This window comes from Poecilia reticulata, linkage group LG21 (genome assembly GCF_000633615.1).
Source record: "Poecilia reticulata strain Guanapo linkage group LG21, Guppy_female_1.0+MT, whole genome shotgun sequence".
Classification (NCBI taxonomy): Eukaryota; Metazoa; Chordata; class Actinopteri; order Cyprinodontiformes; family Poeciliidae; genus Poecilia; species Poecilia reticulata.
Window position 1 is genome coordinate 14194209 of NC_024351.1, and position 22289 is coordinate 14216497.

Here is a 22289-nt window from a genome sequence, read left to right on the forward strand (position 1 = left end):
TACGATGAGTCACACAGATAATCACACAAGCAAAATGATGACACATTACGGCAAATGAATGGCAGCAATTACAAAGCTCCCCATTACAAAGTTTGTGCTTGTTTTCATTCAAATGCACACTGCTGGCTCAACAGCTATTGTAGGAACGTGGCGTAAGAAGAACAAAACAGTGCGCAATCCAGCAACTTCAAATTAAAACCAGCAGGAACCATGCAAACTGTATAGATTTGCATTTAGAAAGTGCAACATCCCTGCGTGTTTGTGATTATTTCCCTCCGTTAACGTACATTTATTTAAACAGGTGTGTGTAACGTGCATGAAATCGCATTAGGAGTGTTTTTGGGATACATGAGCACGCAAATTTGCATGTGCGTATGAGGGGTGATTAGTGATCACTAAAGGGTTTTTCATTAGTCTTTCCCTGGGCACTCGACAACAAAGGCATAAATTACCTCCAACAGATTACCCACTAATCTGTGCCAATGGTTTTCCTCTGTCTTTTCCCCCCTCATCCTCATTAGCATGGCTGCCTTTATGATCCTCTCTCTTCTGTGCTACCTAATCAAACTATCAGAGTTAAATTTGGCAGCCCGCTCTAATATCCACTCCTCTTTTTTTCTGTCTACAAAAATAATACATTAGCCACAGTGTTTCCTGTCTGGCATAGAGTGGATATTAAAAAAACAAAGTAATATTTTAATACACAAGAAAACAACTTGCCAAATGAGCCATCTCCCACTGGGGAGGGTCAGGTTTCCCTTGGTGGGATTTTGTCAACAACAAATGGTTCTCCTAAGTTTTCTAGATGAATAAATAGATTACACCCACTGGTTAATAATAAGAAAAAAAACAGGAAAACATACCACAGTAAATAATTACATAAACATTAAATTAACTAAGCCTAAAAGACACCAAAGCAGGGGTTTGCTTGCCAACTCAGCTTGAGTCCAACAGCCAAACAGATCCTCTCTTACATTCGCAGACAGAGACACCTACAGAATGTCTGCCTGGCTTAAAATAAATAAGAATTATGCAGAGCAAAATTAACTTCGTAGTGTTTTGTTTTTCCAACCATATTTCATCAACTTCACCATATATATAAGTGCCTGTTGGCTTTTGGGGAAAAGTTAGAGCTCAAATGGAATCATCAAGAAATGTCTCCAAATTCTCATAAGAGATGCCATCTCTCTATTATGCTCCTCACTTTTATATTAGTTCATCCTTTTGCTGACCATTAAAATGACACAGTATTGTGCAGAACTGCATAGGACAAACTCTTTTTCTGACTTGTACAGAATGGATTATAGAGCAAAGGTTAGAAATAAATACTTTTTTGAAATTATACTCCATACTTTTCCAGTCAGGGAAAATACAATAGCACATGAACTCTGAAGTTGGATGTCAGAGATCCTGAACATAACCATAGTTTTGTTTGATCTCAAAACTATCAGAAAGAAGGTTGAGACCATGGCACAGAAGACAAAAAGACAGAGAGAATGACTCCAGAGGGAAAGTGATAAGAACATGTGATTTCAGGAGATAACGTGCAAGGAAAAATTCTACATCTGTGATTACAGTGACAAAAATCGGGTTTAATTCCTGTTAAACCCAATCACCATTCATTGGATTTCAATACAATGGTTAAACTGGTGCTTCACCACCAGCTGTTAGACTGGTACATAACACTGCAGACTTAAAAGGTCAAAAATTGGTAGTAAAACCTGCGTACCTGCTGAAATCAACCTTGGCCAGCAGCTCCTGTCTTTTCCTTTTCTCCTTCTCCTTCTTCATCTCCAGCTCTTCATCATCAGACAATAGGTCGTCATATGGGAGGTCATCAAGGTCCACATCGCCAGGCATGATAAACCTGAGAAATGGAAAGAAAACACGACAACATACAGAATACGCTCCTCGTCAGCAGGGGCAACACAGGTAAAAATCACTTGACGTTTGTGTTCAGCATCCCGTATCCCACCTGCCACCATCTTCATTTAGCCCAATGGCTATCAGGGCCTCGAGGTCAGTTCCCTTCAGCCCGTACTGCAACAGCTCTTTAGCAGCATCTACATTTTCTGGGACACGCTCCACACACTCATGCAATACCCAGGAGCGCTTGCGGATTTTGCTCTAGGAGAGTTTAGGGGAATAAAATACGGAGAACTGAGCCAAGAACAAATTATGTGATAAAGTGAGATACAGAGTTAGAAAAGAAAAGCAAAAAAAGTGACCTTAAATAAGGTTACATGTTTGTTTTTTTTTGTGCTTCAGAGCTTATGATTTTCCCACTCAGCTCTTCTCACAAATCAAACTAATTATACAGCGATAAACAGCTAAACGTTTGATATAAATAATCAGTTTTTTTCATGCATTTCCCTCAATTCTTACCAGATAATCTTGAATTGAGGCAATGCTGACATGGCTCTTCCTCCACTGTCTCTGGTAGACTAGATCAGAGTCCAGGTTGTATGCCTGAGCAAGTGACAGAGCTTCTCCATATTCCTCATTGTCAATCTGCGAGGAAAGCAAAAGCATTTGCATAAACAACTCTGCCTTTTTTTTGTATAATGAAACAGACAATGCAAAGGGAGGAGAATATGAACTTACAATTAAAGAGAAATGCAGCAGGTTTTTGTTTAGTTCATGAGAATAAAGCCTCTTTATAAACACTTTAAAAATTTCCATTTGGCAAAAATAAAAAAAGTGCATTTTGATTGATACTTAAAGCAAACAAAGAATAATAAAACAAAACATCTGATATAATTTATGCATCATTTTATTTAATCTGCTCTTCAAGGGTACAGCACTGATTCAAATTTTATTCACAAGGACCTTCAGGTGAATAGAAAATATGAACTACAATGAATTGACTCATTGAAATGAGATTGTACAAAACAAAACAAAAAATCATTAATATGTTATAATTTGTTTAATTAATCATTTGACCTTATTAATTTTTGCTCATTACAACTTTGAATGACTTAAAATTGTTTCTGCAAAACACAGAATTACCTTGAGTTGGAAACTTTTGTTTACTTACAGGGAAGAATGAACTGATAATGAAGGTTTCTGAGCAAGTGCTATGGAACTGATAACCAAGTTTTCAGTGAAGATGTTTTTTCTTCTCTTTCCAATCGAAACTCCTTTGAACCGGGTTTGATTTAGGGACAGAGGTACCAATTAACCAGAGTTGGGAGAGACTTAGAGACTTAGAGAAACCCCCTACAGGAGAGAGATGGATGGAAGGCACCGTGCACACGACTGATAAGATATAAAAGGAGAATTGTATGTGTTAAGCTTCACTTCTTCTTCCTTCTTCTCTTGCTTTTACTCTGATTTTCTAAATAAAATATCTAAAGATAAATGCGCATTTCTCTGATTGATTCAGTGTTTCACTCGCTCCCAAAACGAAAAAGATTTTTCCTAAACAGTATGAATGGTGTAACAAGACTAAACTCACTTTGTTTGCCCTCAACAGCTCCAGGTTTTATATTACAGGGAAGCGCAAAGAGGCCAAGGTTTTGACTAAATGTGGCTGCAAGCAGTGTGTCCCAGAGCGGGAACGGTTTACACATTCACATTTCAGTCATATGTTGAATGTGGCAATGCTGCAGATAAGGAGACAGTCCCATGTTAAAAAGACGTTGTTACCAAGAGACAGTCTGAAATGTCAGGAAGTATCAGAAACAAAATATTCTGAGCTTAAAAAAACCATGAGATGTATAAAGAAACAACAAATCCAAACTTGGAGGTTAAAACTACACTAGAGGCCACTGTTTACTCAATAAAAGCATAAAATGAAAAACATATGACTTCTTTTTAGAAATAGAAACTTAGAAATATTAAAAGTATTAGAAATAAAAAAAACAACACAAACGACTCATTTGTTGCTTTTAAAAGCAGGTAAGCTTTTAAAACACCTTTCAGACAAAATGAGAATTTGCAGCCTCGCTTTTACAAAACATGGAACGCTACTTTCATTTGAAGGAAATGACGTTGCTTATGAAACAGTATATCATAAAAAAAAACAGTAAAAGCTGGTGAATTATATATATATATTTTTTTTTTTGACTATCAAATTTTTCCCACATAAAACGCTTAAACTGTTGTGCACGGTTCTAGTTGGCTAGGTCTCCAAATAATTTTTCTCTGACATTTCTCCTTACTTCCTCCTCTCACTGACTTCACAAATTGCCATATAAATCTTCATCTTTTGAACTCACATTTGAGCTGGAGACTTTGCTGTCGCTACTTTAGTCTTGCATGGCTATTGCGTTACAAATTGATGCCTGTGTTCTAAGTTTTGACAACTTTCTTGGGTGCATTTTATTTTACACTTCCACCATACACATTTATTGACTTCGGACAAGAAATTAAAACTAAGCAAGTAAATCTGCCTCGTTATTACTGAAAATGCCTGTTTTTATTTAACGTTTCCATTTCATTTCCATTTTTACATTTACATTCATGAGCTTGCATGCATTGTCATCGTTTCTGCTGTTGTGGTTGTTGTTAAGGATTTTTGACATATCAGTGCCTAGCAATATGATTTAATCTAATAACAAAAGTAATGACACTACATTTTATGTAGGCCCACTCAGTGTGCGTCTAAGTAACCCGCCAAACAAACTGGTCGACAGACACACTGAGGATTCCTCTCTCTTACTGTGTGGGAGTTAAAAAGCAACACATTAGCCAGAGCGTGGATCCTGGAGGCCAGAAAGAACCCCACACAGTTAAACCTCATGTAGGAGGAACATCAAAAGACACTTCCTCTTCTCTCTAGGTTCATCTAATGAAACCGTTTGCAGTCTTGCCAGTGTGCCGCTAAACCATTCAGGGTTTCACCGCCAAGTGCATCATCAAACGCTTAAACATTTGAAGAGGCTGGCTTAAGGAAATAACCCACTTGACCACAGCCCACTCACTCTAGTCAGTGTCACTGCATAATCTCAGCAAAATGAATCTGAGAGGATCACTGTTGTTCTTATGATTGTGCGAATTTGTGTGTTAGGTTCGTGCAAATCCGGTACCACCCATTAAGATTTTTGTAAGCCATTAATAAATCCCATATGTTTAAAATAGAAACCTCCAAATGATGAAAAAGTGAACTGAAACAGATCAGTGAAAGATGGGTAGATGTTGCAAAAGGAAAAATTAAAGGAAAAGGAAATATCTGGGTAGAATCACTGAAAATGACATATAACACGTAAAATATCATAATTTGTTAATTTATTCATTTGATATTACAAATCTCCAGAAAGTGTAAGTGTATTCTTACACCAAAGTTCAAAGTGAAAGAAAAAAAAAAAAGCAAGCCTCGTCTCATCCTCCGTTTCGTCTCATTGAGTCCTGAGATTGGGGGCGGGGGAAAGTCAGATTTTTTTTTATCTTAGTTACAAGCAGGTCAGGAATAAGATCTGGTCAAGAAAAAAAATACTATATAACTCTGAACTAAATAATTAATAATTTAAATGCAAAACTACATGCAGATATTGAGACGCTTGTTAAATTGAACACGTACATAACGAACTAAAGAAAGGACAAAAAAAAAATTATGGCAGACATGCAGCATCAGCTATTGGGGAATTGCAGTCGGTACCTAGTGTAACAAAGAGATAATAATGATGTATTACTTTGTAACTCTCACAGTTGGGATTGATGGTGATGACTGATGGCATCTAATGATGATGACAATGATGAAGAAGGCAGCAGATGATGGGTCATAAAAATGACTGATGAACCGTGCTCCAACTCGGGACTGGATAGGGAAGATACCACTCTCGCTGCGCCCCAAGATAAAGCTTGTTGTTGTCTTTTGCTGCAATTTGTAGCAAGCAGCACCAACAGTCATATTTCTATAAAGCAATTAGCATTTCAGAAAACACCCCCCCGGGACTGAAAAATAGCCTTAAAACAGACTGAGTGTCTTGCTTGGCTTTTCATTTTCTCCTCAACAGCGCTCTGGAGCCGAGCCAACAAAACATTAGTTCTTCTCTGAGCTAAAAGAGATTTATTTGGTCTGAAACAGATTCTGCTGAAGCCCCAATTACAATTCAGTCGATGGCCAAACAAATGGCGGCGGCTTCCTTCAACTGCTGCTAAATGAAGTGCCATAAAAAAAAATGAAGAGTTTCACAGTGAATGTGGTGTCCTCTGTGAAACCAAACTGCTCAGTGAAATTGATTACTGGCATTACGGCGAGGTGCACATTACTCCTGTATTAGTTTTAAAATGATAAAGGCAGTGCATGAGGTTCATGCGATTAGAATTGAACCATCTTTGAAATATTACATAAGCAATATCCTTTTTTTTCTCCAAAATGAATTTGTAACTCAGCGGGAGGCAAAAGAGCACATCAGAGGAGGAGTTGTTTGGACAACTGAACTAAATGAGCTTTCAAGTTCAAACATGAAGACATTCCAGCATAAACATTGATGACAGCTTTTTGCTAAATAAACCTTATGAGCATGTAGTTATGAATGATCTTTTAAACACCTAAGACATAAAGAACCTTCCCCAACTGTAAACAGTAATCAAAAATAATTAGCGGTGTACTATGAAACCAAAAATCTATTGTGTTTGCAAAATAATTTACAACCATGTTTTGGAAGATGGATGAGATCAACAGTTCATTGAATAACTGTGTAGGTGAATACAATTGTTCTTTGGAAAACACCATAAAATGCCGACGTTCTCGGTTAGAAATCCAGCCACCTAGAAAGAAAAGATGGTGAAGTGCAGCTATTCATAGTCCTTGAAGCTTTTTGTCATATTATAATCCAAACCAACATATTTTATCTCAGAGACCAACAGAGAGTGGAAAAAGAGTGAAGCGGGAAAAAAAGGCAAAACAGCTTTCCTTTTCTTCCCTCTAGAAATAAAAGTGCATGTGAATTCCACCCAATCTGAATTCTGTCGCCCTAAAATAAAATCCCACACAACCAACTGCCTTTAGAAAAGACATTACTAGTACTAAACAGATCATGGTAGCAATAATTACAAGAAACATATGTGAACTCAAACCACTTGGATTATCAATGAATAATTTTATAAAATTAAATTTAAAACTACAACAAGTCCTACAGTTGCCCTCAAAGTCATATTCATCAAAACTCTCACAATAATAATCACTCGAATCATTACTGTCAGGCATAACATTGTCCTCTTCAAAAACTGTAACCATAACAGCAGAAGTTCTGTAATTTGTTGTATGTACAAAATTGTCATCTACGATGTTTAAAGTACAGTGTAAAATGTGCAAATGTCAGAGGTCACTACAATAATTATTACTAAATAGATACTAATCTGCAGCACGCTAGTACGCATTTCACAAATATCTTGTTTGAGACATGCCCACGTCTGCCAGTTTGGCAGACATTTACACAAACACTGGAACATAGTATGCACTTTTAATAAACAATATTTAGTATAAATAAATATTTAATTCAAATTTGCAACATATACTGTTACATTTTTGACAGTAGTAAATTTATAGATAATGATAAATTCAAAATCCAAACTACCAACGTTTTCGTTTCCATACAGGACTTAGGGGAATTTCAATGGGATGTTACAAAAAAAAAAAGCCCTAATGACTCTTTCCTTTCAGGTAGAGCTCCATCAAATGCAACTGGGCTAGAGAAATGCCTTAAGATTTTTGGCACAAACCCTGCAAAGGAGCTTTGAATGTTGTTTGTCCTGATTACTTGTACAGAAACTTGAGCAAAAAAAAAAAGGTGGAAAATAAACTCTGCTTTTGTTTGAATCAAAACATGCATGGTTCAAACTGAAAATACAGCTTTTTCCCCTTTTCCCTGTCTCAGGTTCTTATATTTATTTTTGCACAGGGAAATCACTTTTATGTTTGATAATCTGCTTGCATTTAGCAAAAGATCAAAACCAGCCATCCAGCTCAAAAAATATCATGCACCTGCTGGAAATTCTTCTTAATTTGTGTGTGACACAAGGGTTCACGAAGAAAACAAGAAGTTATCTTCATCTAACTTTAATAAACGCAACTCTCTAACAAAGCTGGCGTAACTGTGGGATACAGTTTGAGCATTCATCTATGGTATGTAATAAAGTTATGCATTAAAATGTAACACAGGGAGAGAGTAAAGTGCAGTGTAGTGTAATGATGTTTAATTCCTCCTACCTTCCTCTGATACAGCTCCTCTGGGGTGGTAGACCTCAAACTGACCAGGCGGTAGTTCTTAGCGACTGTTCTGGGTCGTTTGCGCGGCGGCGCGAAACGTTCCATCTCCGTCACGTAATACAAGCCCTGCTTAACGTAGCCAAAGTAGCGAGCTTTTGCTGAGGACTCTTCATCCGAATCAGAGTCTCCGCCATCGTCTCCTTCCTCTTCCTCGACGGTTGCGCCGCTGCCGAGATTGCTTTCGAAGCGTGCACGCTTCTGAGCAAGTCTCACCTCGCACTGTTGAGAATGACAGAAAGGTAAAATGTTCACGAGGTGGAAGCACAGAATATAAAAACAATAGGGTGACGTAATGGTCTTTAAAATACAGGTTAGTACCTCATTTGGTTTGATCACAGAAGACATTCACAGTGACTTAATATCGATAGGAATATGCAGTGGCTCAACGTTAAATATGCAAACACTTTATTTTCCAATAATCGTGCCATAAATGAATGGAAAAATATGAGAGTGGAAGAACCTCATAGTTCAGTAGACAGTGGTAGTAAATTTTGAGTACTTTGGGCACCATAGTGAACTCTGCATCGCTTCAGCTGTTACTCAATGGCACTTTTATGACACTAAAAGACCATTAGCTGGAAGTGATTTTTTTAAGGCCAAACAACATGTTGAGAAAAGCCAACTTTACACAGAGTTAAAGGCTCATTTGTGCTCAGTGTGCAGACACATAGACCTACCCCATCTTCTGCATTTGTGAGTATTTTAGTTAGTAAATCAGGGAGTGGAACTTCTCTCTATCCACATTCCACCGTGTATTTAATGATCACACAAACAACCGCCGTCTACTGCTACTGTGCTTCTTTTTATGTCTCATTCTGAGAATGCACATTATCAAGATTTTCTCCACCACCCATGTTTGCTATTATCTGAAACTTTCCTCTGAAATTGAAAACTAACTCAGAACTCATCTCTAACAGCTACATTGCATAAAAACCGAGGTAAATGAATGCCTGCACTGAAAACATGAGGTGAGGCTTGAGAGCAACACAAGTGAATAGATCTGTGGTAGGAACAGGTGGGCAGATGTTACAGTTAAATTTTTCCTCCAAAAATTTGTGTGAACTCCAATCATTAAGGTTTACAGATTTTAAACTAGACACTATTTCATCTTTTCATAGACTATTTTGTGTCAGTTTTAAACAAAAGAAAAGTATGCTTCAGTTTCATAGGAAATCTGTATTGCAACAAAAAATGGAAATAATAAATATTGCCCAGATTGCCTATGACTGTAATTCTAAATGCTTTTATTAAAGAGTCCTTTATCTAGATTTGTTAGTTTTCCAGTCAGGTTTATAGACTCAGGAGGATAAGTAACACACAGTGCGTCTCTCCTAAAATGGTTGTTCAAGCAATAAGAAAATATGTTGTTAGCAAAAACAAATGAATTACCACAATTCTTTTATAGGAGGAAGGCTTAACCATTTCCTAATCCGAATGACTATACCAAACACAATCACTGCAAAAATATGACTTAAGAGGTGAAATCACAAGAGCATTCCAAGCAATTCTCTACAACGACCTTCAGATAAGGAATATGAGCATTTATGTGTAAACATTAAATGACAGATGATAAATGATGCAAGGACAATAGTGTGGCACTAATGTAGCTGTGCAGTTGGTAAACACACTAAACTGAACACATTTGTGTCCATTCAACAAGTAGTCTTAAAACAGCATCAAGGACGAACTGATGAATAGAAATTTAAATACAAAGCACTTTCTTTTGCTGGTTTTATTGGGGGTTTTTTTTCTTAATTACTTCAAAATGGGGTTGAGCATTTTAGAGTCCCCACTGTCTTTGTTATGATGGCCTTCTGGGCTATAGCTTAAAATTAAATATGATGCTTTAGCACTTAAAAACAGTGATGATTTAAGCATCATTGCTGCAGTTTCTAATTATTCCACACTTTTGGACAAATGCACATAATATGCAAGCGGACTTCAAATAAAGATACATGTTTAGTCCAGCACAGATGATGCTGGAGAAAAAAACTGAATAAAAACTACTAAACTTAACTTTCCCCCTCATACTCCTCTCTGATGCTAAAACAAGCTGATGACACATTTCCTCAGGGTTGCCAGCTAAAAAATGCTTCTGTGAGATCAGACGACTTTTAGACTTTATTGTCCCCAAGGGGAAATTCTTTTTTTGCAAACCAACCCCACAACAAACAAAAACTCAGCAGTGAAATTAAGCATAAAATTAGTTTCCTCCAAAATATTAATTAGTCAGAAGAACTGACACATTATAATTCCCTTGTGACCTGACCAGTCTTATTATTTTTATTAGCAGTTTGTGTTTGGACTGAACAAGAAGTTTAGCAACAACCCAAATTCACAAAAGGTTGGGATATTGTGTAAACCTTTAGCTAAAAGTGAATGCAAATCTCATAAACAGTTTATTTGCAATGAAATGTAGAAGACGTATAAAATGTTTAAATTAAGGCATTTGAAATTTTTTTAAAAATAGACTACTCAACTACTATGCCCTCAATTGCATTAAGCGTTCTTAGTTCTGGTGTGTCTCATCTTCCATAAACATTAGCGCATGGATTTATGGGCTTTAGGTTAGGAGAGTTTTACCTCCTCTCACTGCTGCAGCTGTCCCTTTTGCTTGTGCACCTTCTTTTATCCACACTTTTTCCTTCCACTCAACTTCATTATTATGCTCATGTGAACACCCAGTTTCAGGCAAGACCTTTAGTTGAAGAGACTCCCATCTAAAACCTGCGAGTTCTTGAGACCCCCTCTAAAAACGCCTGCCTGTTCAAAACACCAAATACACCGTAATGTGCATTAATACACAAACTGGAATTGGTCTAAGCACTATTGCAGAAGCTACAGTCTACCTTATTTCCACTTTTGGGGGTACAGCTAATTAGCACCAAGGAACATAAGTAGCGCTCCTGGATTGGCTCCTTTGCAAACGGTAGCCAAAAGCTGAATTTTTCATTCCTCCTGACTGCCTTCTATAAGATATTTGCCCCACAACACATTTTTATGAGATTTGCAATCCGCTAAATTTATATTTTACGCAACATCATAATTTGGGGTTATGTATTAACAAAGGTGAAGAACAGCTCAATACTCCACAAAGCATGTTTTAAAGAACTACAGGATGAAAGCTGTGATCTACAGCTAACGTTAATGGATGTTCGCTCTGGTTCAACAATCTGCACACATCCCTCAATGTGACATTTACCTCCAGGCTTAGGAAGCCCCCGTCATGCGCAGCAGTGACTCTGGGTGAAGGCTCGAACCATTCGCAGGATTTCCCCAGAAGGTTGCGTAACGTCCTGACGGATGATACGGTGACCGACCCAGAGCAACGAGCCAGAATCAACACGTTGTCACTCCACCAACTCACATCCACCAGTGGGTAGTACTGCTCCTTATCTGGGACAAGTGCAGTGACACAGAAAGGTCAGTCAGAGCAGATTTTCTTTTTTTTCTCTTCACATCCTCACTTAACATGTTTGTGGGCTTTATAGCCTGATAATCCCCTTATCCAAAGAGAAACTTTTTAGTAACTTGTCTCCCTCCCTTCCAGACATATTTATATGTAGCGCCATGAGACATCACTTGTCATGAGGATATACGCCTAGATTACTGCTTACACAAAATGTGATAGCTGTCACCACTAGTGGCCTGAAACTGTCAAAATAAGATTATAGCCAAATACACAAACACTGAAGTACACACACAAAATGCCCTGGTTACTGAAGGGAGAAAATATTTGCTAGCCCCACCATGCACCATGAGCTTTGTGTTTGTGAAAACTGTGTAATTCAATAAATTAACAGCGTCAAAGATCATTAAATTGTGTCCGAAATGTGCTGTCATGTCAGCAACAAAGTACTCTCTTTTTGCTGCTCCAGGCCAAAATACCTTTTATTTTCTTCCTTCTCTCCAGTGATGTCTTCCACTCTGGGTTGATCTCCTCAAATCCTGGCTGCAGGGCGGACCGGAAAGATGGAGGCACCAAAGCAGGGAGGGAAAAGAAGAAAGACCAGAAAAGGGGATGGGGAAAGAAATTAATCTGCTAACCCTGTTTACACTTGCAGCACACATGAGCTCCACCGGCGGCGGGGCTGAACGTAGACGCTGAATAAATCAGCAAAACATTTGGCGAATTTAAGTTCCTCACATTATGTGGGATGGAAGCAAACACAAACACTCAAAATCCTTCTCCCCACACCGAAAAACCATGTCCTAAAGAAGATTACATTAATGCTGTCAGTGAAGAACTTAATATACAAAATATCATCGCAAATACGACTGCAGTGAACATTCAGAACACAAATATGAGCAGCTTAGGGTTGTACCTGCTGGTCCTGGTTCCATGTGGCCCTCTGTTTCAGGGAGGGGACGTCCCAGACAGACAAACGCCCAGAGAAGTGGATGACAGCCAGGAGTGTCCCGTCAGGGCTCAGGCTCATGCGGAACACACCATCCTGAAGAATGAGAATGCCAACACATTCTTCTTATTAAGAATAGATCAGCTTTTTGTTTTTACAATGAGGTATTCAGGCTGAAGAGGGCTGCTGTACCTTTTCATCTCCTTGCCTTGAAAAGAATCTTAGGCTGGGAATCCTGAAGAAACCTCTCCTCTGATTCTACAAACAAACACACAGGGGCTGAAAATGTTTCATCTACAACACGACTAAACTGTTTGCAAGAAAACGAGGTGTTGCAGACATCTCACCGAACCAATATCGTCCTCGTAACTGGTGACCTGCTTGTAGTGAGGCGAGCCAGAGAGCGCCCTCCAGGCAGTGATGCCGCTGCAGGAGGCCTTGGATGCACCATTATCCCCTGATTCACAGCCTCCTACCAGCAGCAATCTACACAAACACACATCGTCTTCATGACTGTGCCTCCAACCTTGTCATCCTTTAATTTCAACTAAGGCCAGAGAGAATTCCCACTACTGATCTGTCATTTAGGTGCCTAGCAGATTAAGTGTTATTTATCAGAGGAAAGGTCTGGTTGGAATGACTTAAGCTCAGTAAAGACAAAAATAAGACCTCATTGATTAGTGGTTCCCTTCATTACAGTGGGATTGGCTGTGAAATCAGGCTTTCCAACTCAAGACTGCCCCCTGGTGTAGAAAATATAGATATTAAATATGAGCAAAATACAGTTATTTTTCCGTTTAATGCCTAATGTGTATTGACGTCACTGGTTCTTCTAAATACACTTAATTTGTGTGAAAAAAATTGCTTGAAATCAATTAATCAGTTTATTTAGAGAGAAATTTTCTTGCAGAGCAAAAGTAACACATTACACAAGACTAAAACGACAAATTAAAACATCAAATACAAAAGAAATTGAACAAGTTAAATGATGTGAAACATGGAAAGAAATATGGACTCTACAGAAACTGCAGTCATTAGTATGAAGGGTTGAGGAACTATTGCATTAATGATGATGAGAAGACAAGTTTATTGAGACTGGAGGTGGACATAAAAAGTGGCTGTGCCTCATGGGCCAGCACACATCGGCCTGCCCTCTAATTGACCTCTTGCACTGCGGACAATAAGATGTACTGCAATCAATTATTAATATAGTAGATTTATATGCATAAACATTTTATTTTCTCTCTTTTCAAAAATGTTCAGCTATTTTTATTTATTGCATCTCACAATTATGTTTTACTTTTCATATTTTTAATTTAATCATGTAGTTTTTGCATCTTAATATTTTTTTATTACACTTTTATTTCAAAACTAGCACAACAGAACAGAAAACAAATGAGCCTTTCTTTCCCCAACAGTATCAATGGCAACTGCAAAACTTATTACTAATTTTTCCCTTGAAAGAAAAACAGATCAAGCAATAAAAAATAAAACCAAAAACCTACATTAAATTAGAAATTATATACCACTATTTAGTAAAATAACGTCAAAACAAACAAGGTAAAAGGAAAATGTTGTTTTGGGGGTTGAGGAAGGGTAAGATATAAAATACTTAAAAGTACAATCAAACTAACAGATATAAGTTGAACTAAGGTCAAATTAGCAACAAACGATTTTGATTACTAAATGTCAGTCTTAAGTCAAACCAAAAATACATGTCTTAGGTTTCCTTTTGAAAACATCATTAAAAAAATTACTCCACTGCCCTGAGATTAGCAGGGCAGTGATTGCTCCCTTGTTGCACAACAACAAGGGAGCAATAAAGGAGGAAGTGGATTTATGCCACCATTACCATTCCTAATGCACAACTGCACATGTGTCCTTACAAATGTAAATTATTTTAATAATCATCCAGAGATTTTAAATTATTTTCTAAAATCCAATTCCTTAACCTTTTTTTTGTCCTGGTTTGCTTTCCATTCTTCCTCATGTTGACCCAGTTTTTCCACATAGGGATCATTAAAGTTTCATCTCATCTATCAGCTGGCAAACATTTGACAGTAGCTGCCAAAATCCATTATGCTTTCATGCCAGGTTTCACCGGCCAAAGTAAATTTGCTTTGTGCGGCCTATGGGCCCTGGGGAAAACCGTAAGGTCACAAATATGAGCCTGATATAATTAACCACAACCTCTGAATGGGCAGAGGAGAATTTCAAGCCAGTATCCCTGCAGGTATTTTATTAAAGACATGGGCTCATTCATTCTTAAATGAGTACCTTGACCTCATTCAACTTAATGTCTTCTGCTTGAACAGGAGATCTTGATGAAAACCAATGTACTTGCAATTTGCACCACAATCTATTGAGTTTTTTTTCTGCTACATGTGATGCATCTTAGGTCCACTGCTTTCTCCTATACAGACAAAATAAGTCTCCTCTTCTGTGTAGGGAGGTTACGTCTGAGAGAAAACATGTTTGAAGTGATAGCTTAGCAGATCAGAACCTTTTCACATCCTATCAGATTACATTTTATTAACTCATTTTATTGGGATTTTATGTAACAGACAACGTACACATGCAAATTGAAAGAGAGATTACTTGTAGCTTAATCAGTCAATTGTGCCTGCTAAGGACTGCACCACTGTGGATGATGTTGCCACCACCATGTTTAACTCTAATGATGGTGTGTTCAGACCGATTTGCCAAGTTAGTTTTCCAACGCACATCTGATTTTGCATGAAGCCAAAGTTTCATTTATGGTCACATCTAACCAGAGAACTTTCTTCTACAGTATTTTGATGCATTCCCTAGATGTCCTTTGATAATCTTGAAGCACGATTTTTTGGGCGTCCTTCTCTTGCCAATCTTCCTTAAACACCAGATTTGCTCAAGACAACAATAATAGATGTCGTGTCATTAGAAGGCAAAGCACAGGCTATATTTTCTACACTGCCATGAGACTTGACTATTCCCAAAAAAAAAAAAAAAAAAAAGCACAGGCCCAAACTCAAGTAGAAAAGGTCTGCAGAGAGGAATATCAGGGCTGACCAAGCCTCCATCCAGGATTTGTACAGCTCTAGACTAAGGAAAAGAGAAGCAAACATCTCTTCAGGTCCGGCATATCCTGGACACAAATGGCTGCATATTGCTATCAGCAATAGCTAGCCACCATAGAGAAAGTTACTTTCCCCATCCTGCATTTCTGATCAAAACAATGAACACATTACAGGCTGATCAGTTAGCTATGCTGCTGTAGAATAAAACAAATACATTTGCACAAGCACAACCTGCCTTCCTTTTTTCTTCTTCACAGAAAAAGTTGCTGTACATTCAGAAGTATACACATACCGGTTCTTTCAAATTCATTTATTTCATCAGAAGTGTATATAATTATACTGTATGTTTGTAAGCTGTGAGACTGCGAAACCAAAGTCAAATTTGTAGTTAGTTCACAGAATCTTGGCCAATAAAGCTGATTCTGGTTCCAACACGATGCATGGATGTCTGTGGCGGGAACCTGATAAAATGTGGGAAACTCAAGGGGCTTGACCGCAAACCACTTCAAAGAGAAAACATAATTTAAAGAGCAGCAGGTTTGGGTTAAGCCATGACACTGGAGATGGTTTAAGTCCACAAGTACGTTCATTTTATATTGTACCGAAACATAATTGTGTCCATCCTGCAAAGATTTTAAAGTAAAACAAAGATTTATGTAATGTAATCTGCTATGCAATTAAATCTAATTTAGTTCTACCAAAGTAATGAAGATAAGACGTATTTAGCAGCAAATTGACTATGCCCGTAGATCTGAAATGATGAAACAGCTGGAAATCGCTCAGAAACTTTCAGCTTTGGATATTTAAGTGTTTTGTGGCAACATATCTCAGGATGAGAACTGATTCAAAGGATTTGTAAGGATGTCTGAATATAAATGTAGGGGAAAAAACACTTCTGATCAAACACAGCACTAATAGAAGAAGTCTCAGATGGTGGAGTCCTCAGGAGAAAATGCATTCTCCAGCAGTGTCAAGGGAAGGCTATAGATATTAATTAGGCTGCCACTGATGGATTAAAAGCTTAATGCTGGAAAATATGTCCATATTTCAAAAAGCTCCACATATCATTTACATTCAACCGGTTCTCTGAGCTCATGTAGTGTTTGAAAGCCTGTCATTTTTTTACATACCGGTGACCGGGGAGGTAAACGGCCGAGGTGATGCCACGAGAGTGGTGTGGGGCGAAGTTGAAGGTGTGGTTTTCCTGGAAGTTTTGATTGGTTCCAACGCTGAAACAGAGCAAAAAACGTTCACATGACATGAAATACATAATTTAACTCAAGCGCATAAAAATGAACAAACAAATGAAGTGCTTATGAGGAAGCGTGTGGTGCTGAAAAGCATTTTTGGGCAGTTTTGGATAAAACAACAAAGCAATTTCTCACCGAGTTGCAATTAAAATGAGACATAGTAATCTATATAATCTAATTAGGAGCGGCAATTTAAACGGGAGTGGTTCATGAGGGGTAATTTGTGTCGGGATATCTCTGGGGAAATTGTTCTTTGCTGTTTAAATGTAAAGAGAAAAAGGAAGACAAAAATTAACACTGAAATGCTGGCACAAAGAACAAGACAATGAGAGAGATGCTTACCTATAATTCTAAGAAAAAATCTAATAAGTCATTTAGCAACAACATCGTAATATAAGCCACACAAAGAAGAGTGAATGTGAGCTTTCTGCTAAAAGCTTAAAAAACACTTTTAGAGGAAATCTGGTAAAATATCTCCAATGTCTTAATGATCTACTTGCACATACACGCCGGTACCTCAAAGAGCATTTCTCTGGCTGTTATAGGAGAATAAATCAGCGTTTCCCTCACAAGCGGCATCAATACTGACCAAATTGAGGAGAAGGTGTTGGAGGGCTGGACATTGTCTGATCAGGATTCAGTGCACATTGCTGAGTATTACCCTGTGTTTTGGAGTGTCACAGCTCTAAGGCTTTGTGTGACAACAGCAGTGAAACAGGGAAATGGAAAATCTCTAAGGAGATGGGGGGGGGGGGAAAAGAGAGGGCTAATGCTAAATCGAACTTGGAAGAAACAGGGTTCCGACACATTTAACATTTCTAAATACCATATTTTTACAACTATATGGATTTTGAAGCCTATTGCTGTGACATTATGGGCACTTGAGTAAAAAACATTTATTTTGTCGATTTAATTATCTGCTTTCGACTTTACGAAAAATAAAAATTACAAAACCGTCATGCTAAATCTGGCTTTACAAATCAGCAGTGTAACATAAGTCTACTTCATTGTTTTTTGAGGGTATATCTACCAAACTTTGACCAATTTAGACAATACTGACAAATCTGGATTGGATTACCTTAGATCAAATAAAAGTTAATTAAAACTGTAATCTTCGACAGCCAGTGTCATATAACGTTTAGATGCGGATCTGCTTCACCACAAAATCAAATAATGAGGTCATCAGCAGGTCTCTGTAGAAGTTGGCCGCACATGATGAGGTAATTCAGAAATTTGATTCAGCTGTATTGAACCAGCAGGGTTGCATCTACATGTTGCATGACACCAACCTCCAAGGATGGGAGTTTAAGATACCCACTTAAAAATGTATCAGTATTATCTTTATTTCATCAAATCTCCCCAAAAAAACAGGAATTTAAATGCTGCATCTAGATCAAGCCCAGCTCAACAAACGGGTCCAGTGTATAACCAAGAAATAAAAGTATCTCGGGGTTAAAAAATGCTATCATATTAAGGATGCCAGAGTCCTTTCAGAAACTTCACAAAAATGTATTTATATGTTCTATTTATATATACTCTATTTATATATACTCTAAATGTGGAATATAGAAAAAAAAATCAAACTTCATATTTGCCAAGTTATGCAGTTATGACTAGCAGCATTAGTAGCATATCCTAAAAAATTAGGATATGCTACTAATTTTTTAAAAGCATACCATGAAATGAATCCGCAATTTTCTCTTAAATAAAACAGAGGCAACTTCTCTTTATTTTACTTTTGCTAACAGAACCTGTTAACTGAATAAATTAATTAACTGCGATTAACCGTTTGCTGTGAAAACGACCCCATCAGACCCGTAACATGAGTTTAGCTTGCTCATGAGAATTCGCTGTTAACATTCCATGAAACATGAGGTCGTCGCTGTGTGAGGTGTAAAGTGTGCCACTGTTGAAGGTGGTAAGGGGGAAATGTAGTCGCACCTACTAACAGATTATCGAGCTTGTAAGCTTAATAAACAGTGTCATGGTCAATATGAGTAAGTTGTCACACTCTCTTATTCAAGCCTGCAGTGACTCATTGAGGGAGGAAGGAGGGATGGCAAAGACAGATGCAGAAATGAACATGTCCTTTGCATATTATCAGGTATAATAAACACCCACTAATGCAGATTTCTGAGGATAGTAAAGATTCCTTTGCTGCTTAGAGCTTTTATTCCCAACTCAACTGCTTTACATTATGGATTAATTAACATAAAAGCACCAGAAACAAATTTTAAAAATCACTATAAGAATATATTTAAGAATCATTAAATGTTATAAGCACACACAAGATAAGAAAAGAACCATAACAATAGTTAAAAATTGAAATAAGAATAGTTAATAAACTATACCAAACATGCAGCATTGTCATGGGAATTTTTCAATACATGTCTGCTTTTATATTAGAAGACAATAATGCAATTGAAGGGTGGCGGATTAATGAAGCATTTGTGCCTCTCACCTTACAAGGTAGCTCTTGAGTCCACCACTGTATGTGATCACAAGAAGCTCTGCTGACCACTGAGCACTTGCTGCGTACTCCAAGAAGATCAGTCCTGCGACTGCACAGCTGAAATCTCCAGGAAAACTCACCACCTGGATCAGAAAACAGTAAGTCGGAGAGGTGGCGTAAAAATAAGTGGTGCAACTTCTACTCAATTTTTTTTTTTAAAATAGAGGGAGTAAAAACAATTATCACTTTGCAACCCACCAAGTGTTTTTAACTAAACAGATGTGACATGCAAGGAATGAGCATAAAGTAGACAGTCTAAAGATGAAGAAAGTAATGATGAGACAGGCGAGCCAGGCAAACAGAAGATAAGTGGCAAAGTTAAAGAGACAGAAAGCCAGAGAAAGCCGGAGATTGAGGGGGAAGGAGAACAGACGTGCACATGATTTTTCTTTCCTGCACATGCACACTTTCTGTCAAATTGACTTTTTTATCATCTCCCCCCTCCCCAGAAAGAGCAGCAAGTCAGTGGTGTGTGCACTTAACAGTGACAAACAGGAGGAAGAGCGAAGCAGAGCTGAGGGGAGCTGATGTAAGTGTGCGAGCGCACTCACTGTCGGCACACAACAAAGCAGCAGTGCACTAAAGGAGCGAGGATCAGAGACTTTCAAAGGCAAGTGTGGCTGGGGAGAAGGACGAGAGTCTGCACTCGCCGTCTGCCAGCGCCATCAGAGCAGTGGAGGGAATGATGGACAGAAATGCAGGAATAATAATATATTGCACACAGAGGACATTAAATGAGGCTGGAATGGAAGATGGACTTGATGGGAACATGGGGGAGAGACACTGACACAGACATGCACGGATGAGAGAAATGTGACAGCAGAGAACATGAGAAGACTCTGAGAGTAAGCTGTGAAAAATTTAAAGGTGGGAGCTGATGAAGATGGGATTAAAAGGAGGAATTGAACAGTAAGAGCAGAGACGGAGGAGAAGAGGAAGAAGGAGCAACAGACAATGAACTAAAAAGCCCCCATGACAGACTAAAGGAGTGCAGAGGGTGTCTGACAAGCAAACATGTACTTCAAAACGTGACAGGCAGCTCAAAGTGTTTCACAGAGCAGGAGTACAAGTCTCGCCTGACTTGTCTCAGGAGGATTATGGATGTCTGAATCCTCATAACCATCTTACTGTACTCTTACAAGTAGAGCTGTACTGTAGTTTAGGACAATTCTGATACACAATTTTTCAAAAGTGTTCACGTTCCAGATTCTGATTTGAGCCAGTTTCTCTGAAAGAACCATATCACTATGTTTTTTTTCATTATCTCTGATTGAATTTGCAAAAATAACTGTTGAGTAATAATATGCATTTCTAGGTCAATGCCGGTTTGTGTTCTTCTTTGAGGACGTAAGAACTTTTTCTATTCAATAACATATCACATGTACAGATATTAGACATTAATGAGGAATCAGTAAACATTTTAAAAATTTTGCATCAAACCAAAATGTCAGAAAATATCAGGTATAATTTAAATCCCACATTAAAACACCCTTCAGGTTTTCCTAACATATCTGGACATTTAGTATATTTTCTTAGCATCGCTTTCAAGTAATATAGATAAACTTTACACCAAGAAAGACTTCTGCAAAATGTGGTAAAGCATTATCCAGACTCGTCCACATTTTTGCCCACCTAAACCAACCTGGCTAAAATATCAGCTGAACACACGATCACAGCTTCTGAGCATTAAGAAATGAAACGTTTATACATAAAAAACTAATTCAAAGATCTCACAGCTGAAATTGAAAAGTGGTTGAAACCTTCTTCAGTCTGATGTTAAGGATTGGTATAAGGTTACAAGAACCATTTCACATAAATTATTTCATAAATTATTTTTAAAAATACACCGTATTAATGTAGTTTCTTGATCTAAAATAACAAAAATAAAAGCATATCAAAGTATGTTGCTTTTTGATGCTTTTGTAGGCTGAAAAATCAATGGAATTTTTTGTTTTCTTCACAGTAAAAAAAGGAAAAACACAACACAGGGAGCATAAAACTGATTGTCAGATGATGTCAAACAGCTTGGATAAGCATGATTACCGGAGGGATGACAAAAAGTTCGCTGCCAATGAGGTCGAAAAGGCGAACGGTGCCTGTGCTGTCCGCATATGCCAACAGAGTGCAGTCGTAGCTCCATGCCACCTTTCGCCACTGAGGGTTGGGATCCTTTGGCACTGTGGCAAAATGGTAAGAAATGAATAATTAATCCCAAAGTGATCAAAGTTCAAGAATTAAAAGCTTTCAAATTAAGTCCGATTAGACAGCATTCTAGATTATATCTTCTATTATGTATGGTGCTAATGATTATAGGCGGGTGATAAATGGATGATAAATCAATGCTTCTAAAATACCGAGACCAATTTATCTATAATAAACAGCACAAATAACAGCTCAGCGATTGTGTTTTAAAAGGGGAAACACTTTTATGCTTTCAAACTTAAAGCAAGGAGAGAGAAAGTGAACGAGCTTGGGGTAGGAAAAAAAGAAGTGGGAGGAGAACAGGCATCATAAATTCAGCTTTTACTGAAGTATAGGCTACTGTTTTAGGAATGTGCTGGCTCAGCAGAGTTGCGAGGGTAACCATATCGCAATGATGAAGCACATCCGTGCCTGCTGGCATGTGCTCAAGGCTCCGCTGTCATCCTTCCTTTTGACAGAGGAACCAGGTCGGGCTGGCAGGCCCCAGGCACAGGACCTGTTTTGAATGCTTAATTGGAGGGCGAGAGGGGAGGTGGGTTAAATAAAGTGAGACCTGCATAAACCAAGCTGGTCTTCTTTTATTGTGGCAACAGCGACGTGTCCAATCCGTGTCGTTCCGAAAAGGCAAGTTATGTTTGTCTGTGGTTGATATCTCATAACGAAGCTCCCGGCATCTATTGGACTGAAATTCTTGGC

General features: G+C 38.0%; 1 protein-coding gene across 1 annotated transcript in view; it reads right to left on the reverse strand.

The window, feature by feature from the left end:
* nbas (NBAS subunit of NRZ tethering complex) overlaps window positions 1-22289 on the reverse strand; it is a 161942-nt gene that overhangs the window by 130372 nt on the left and 9281 nt on the right. The window contains exons 7-18 of the mRNA XM_008398001.1: window positions 21435-21568; window positions 19341-19474; window positions 16760-16858; window positions 12921-13059; window positions 12766-12831; window positions 12541-12669; window positions 12104-12167; window positions 11418-11611; window positions 8156-8434; window positions 2386-2511; window positions 1976-2127; window positions 1730-1867 (exon numbers count right to left, since the gene is read on the reverse strand). Coding sequence (XP_008396223.1) covers window positions 1730-1867; window positions 1976-2127; window positions 2386-2511; window positions 8156-8434; window positions 11418-11611; window positions 12104-12167; window positions 12541-12669; window positions 12766-12831; window positions 12921-13059; window positions 16760-16858; window positions 19341-19474; window positions 21435-21568 — 1654 coding nt within the window. The remainder of the gene's footprint in view (window positions 1-1729; window positions 1868-1975; window positions 2128-2385; window positions 2512-8155; window positions 8435-11417; window positions 11612-12103; window positions 12168-12540; window positions 12670-12765; window positions 12832-12920; window positions 13060-16759; window positions 16859-19340; window positions 19475-21434; window positions 21569-22289) is intronic.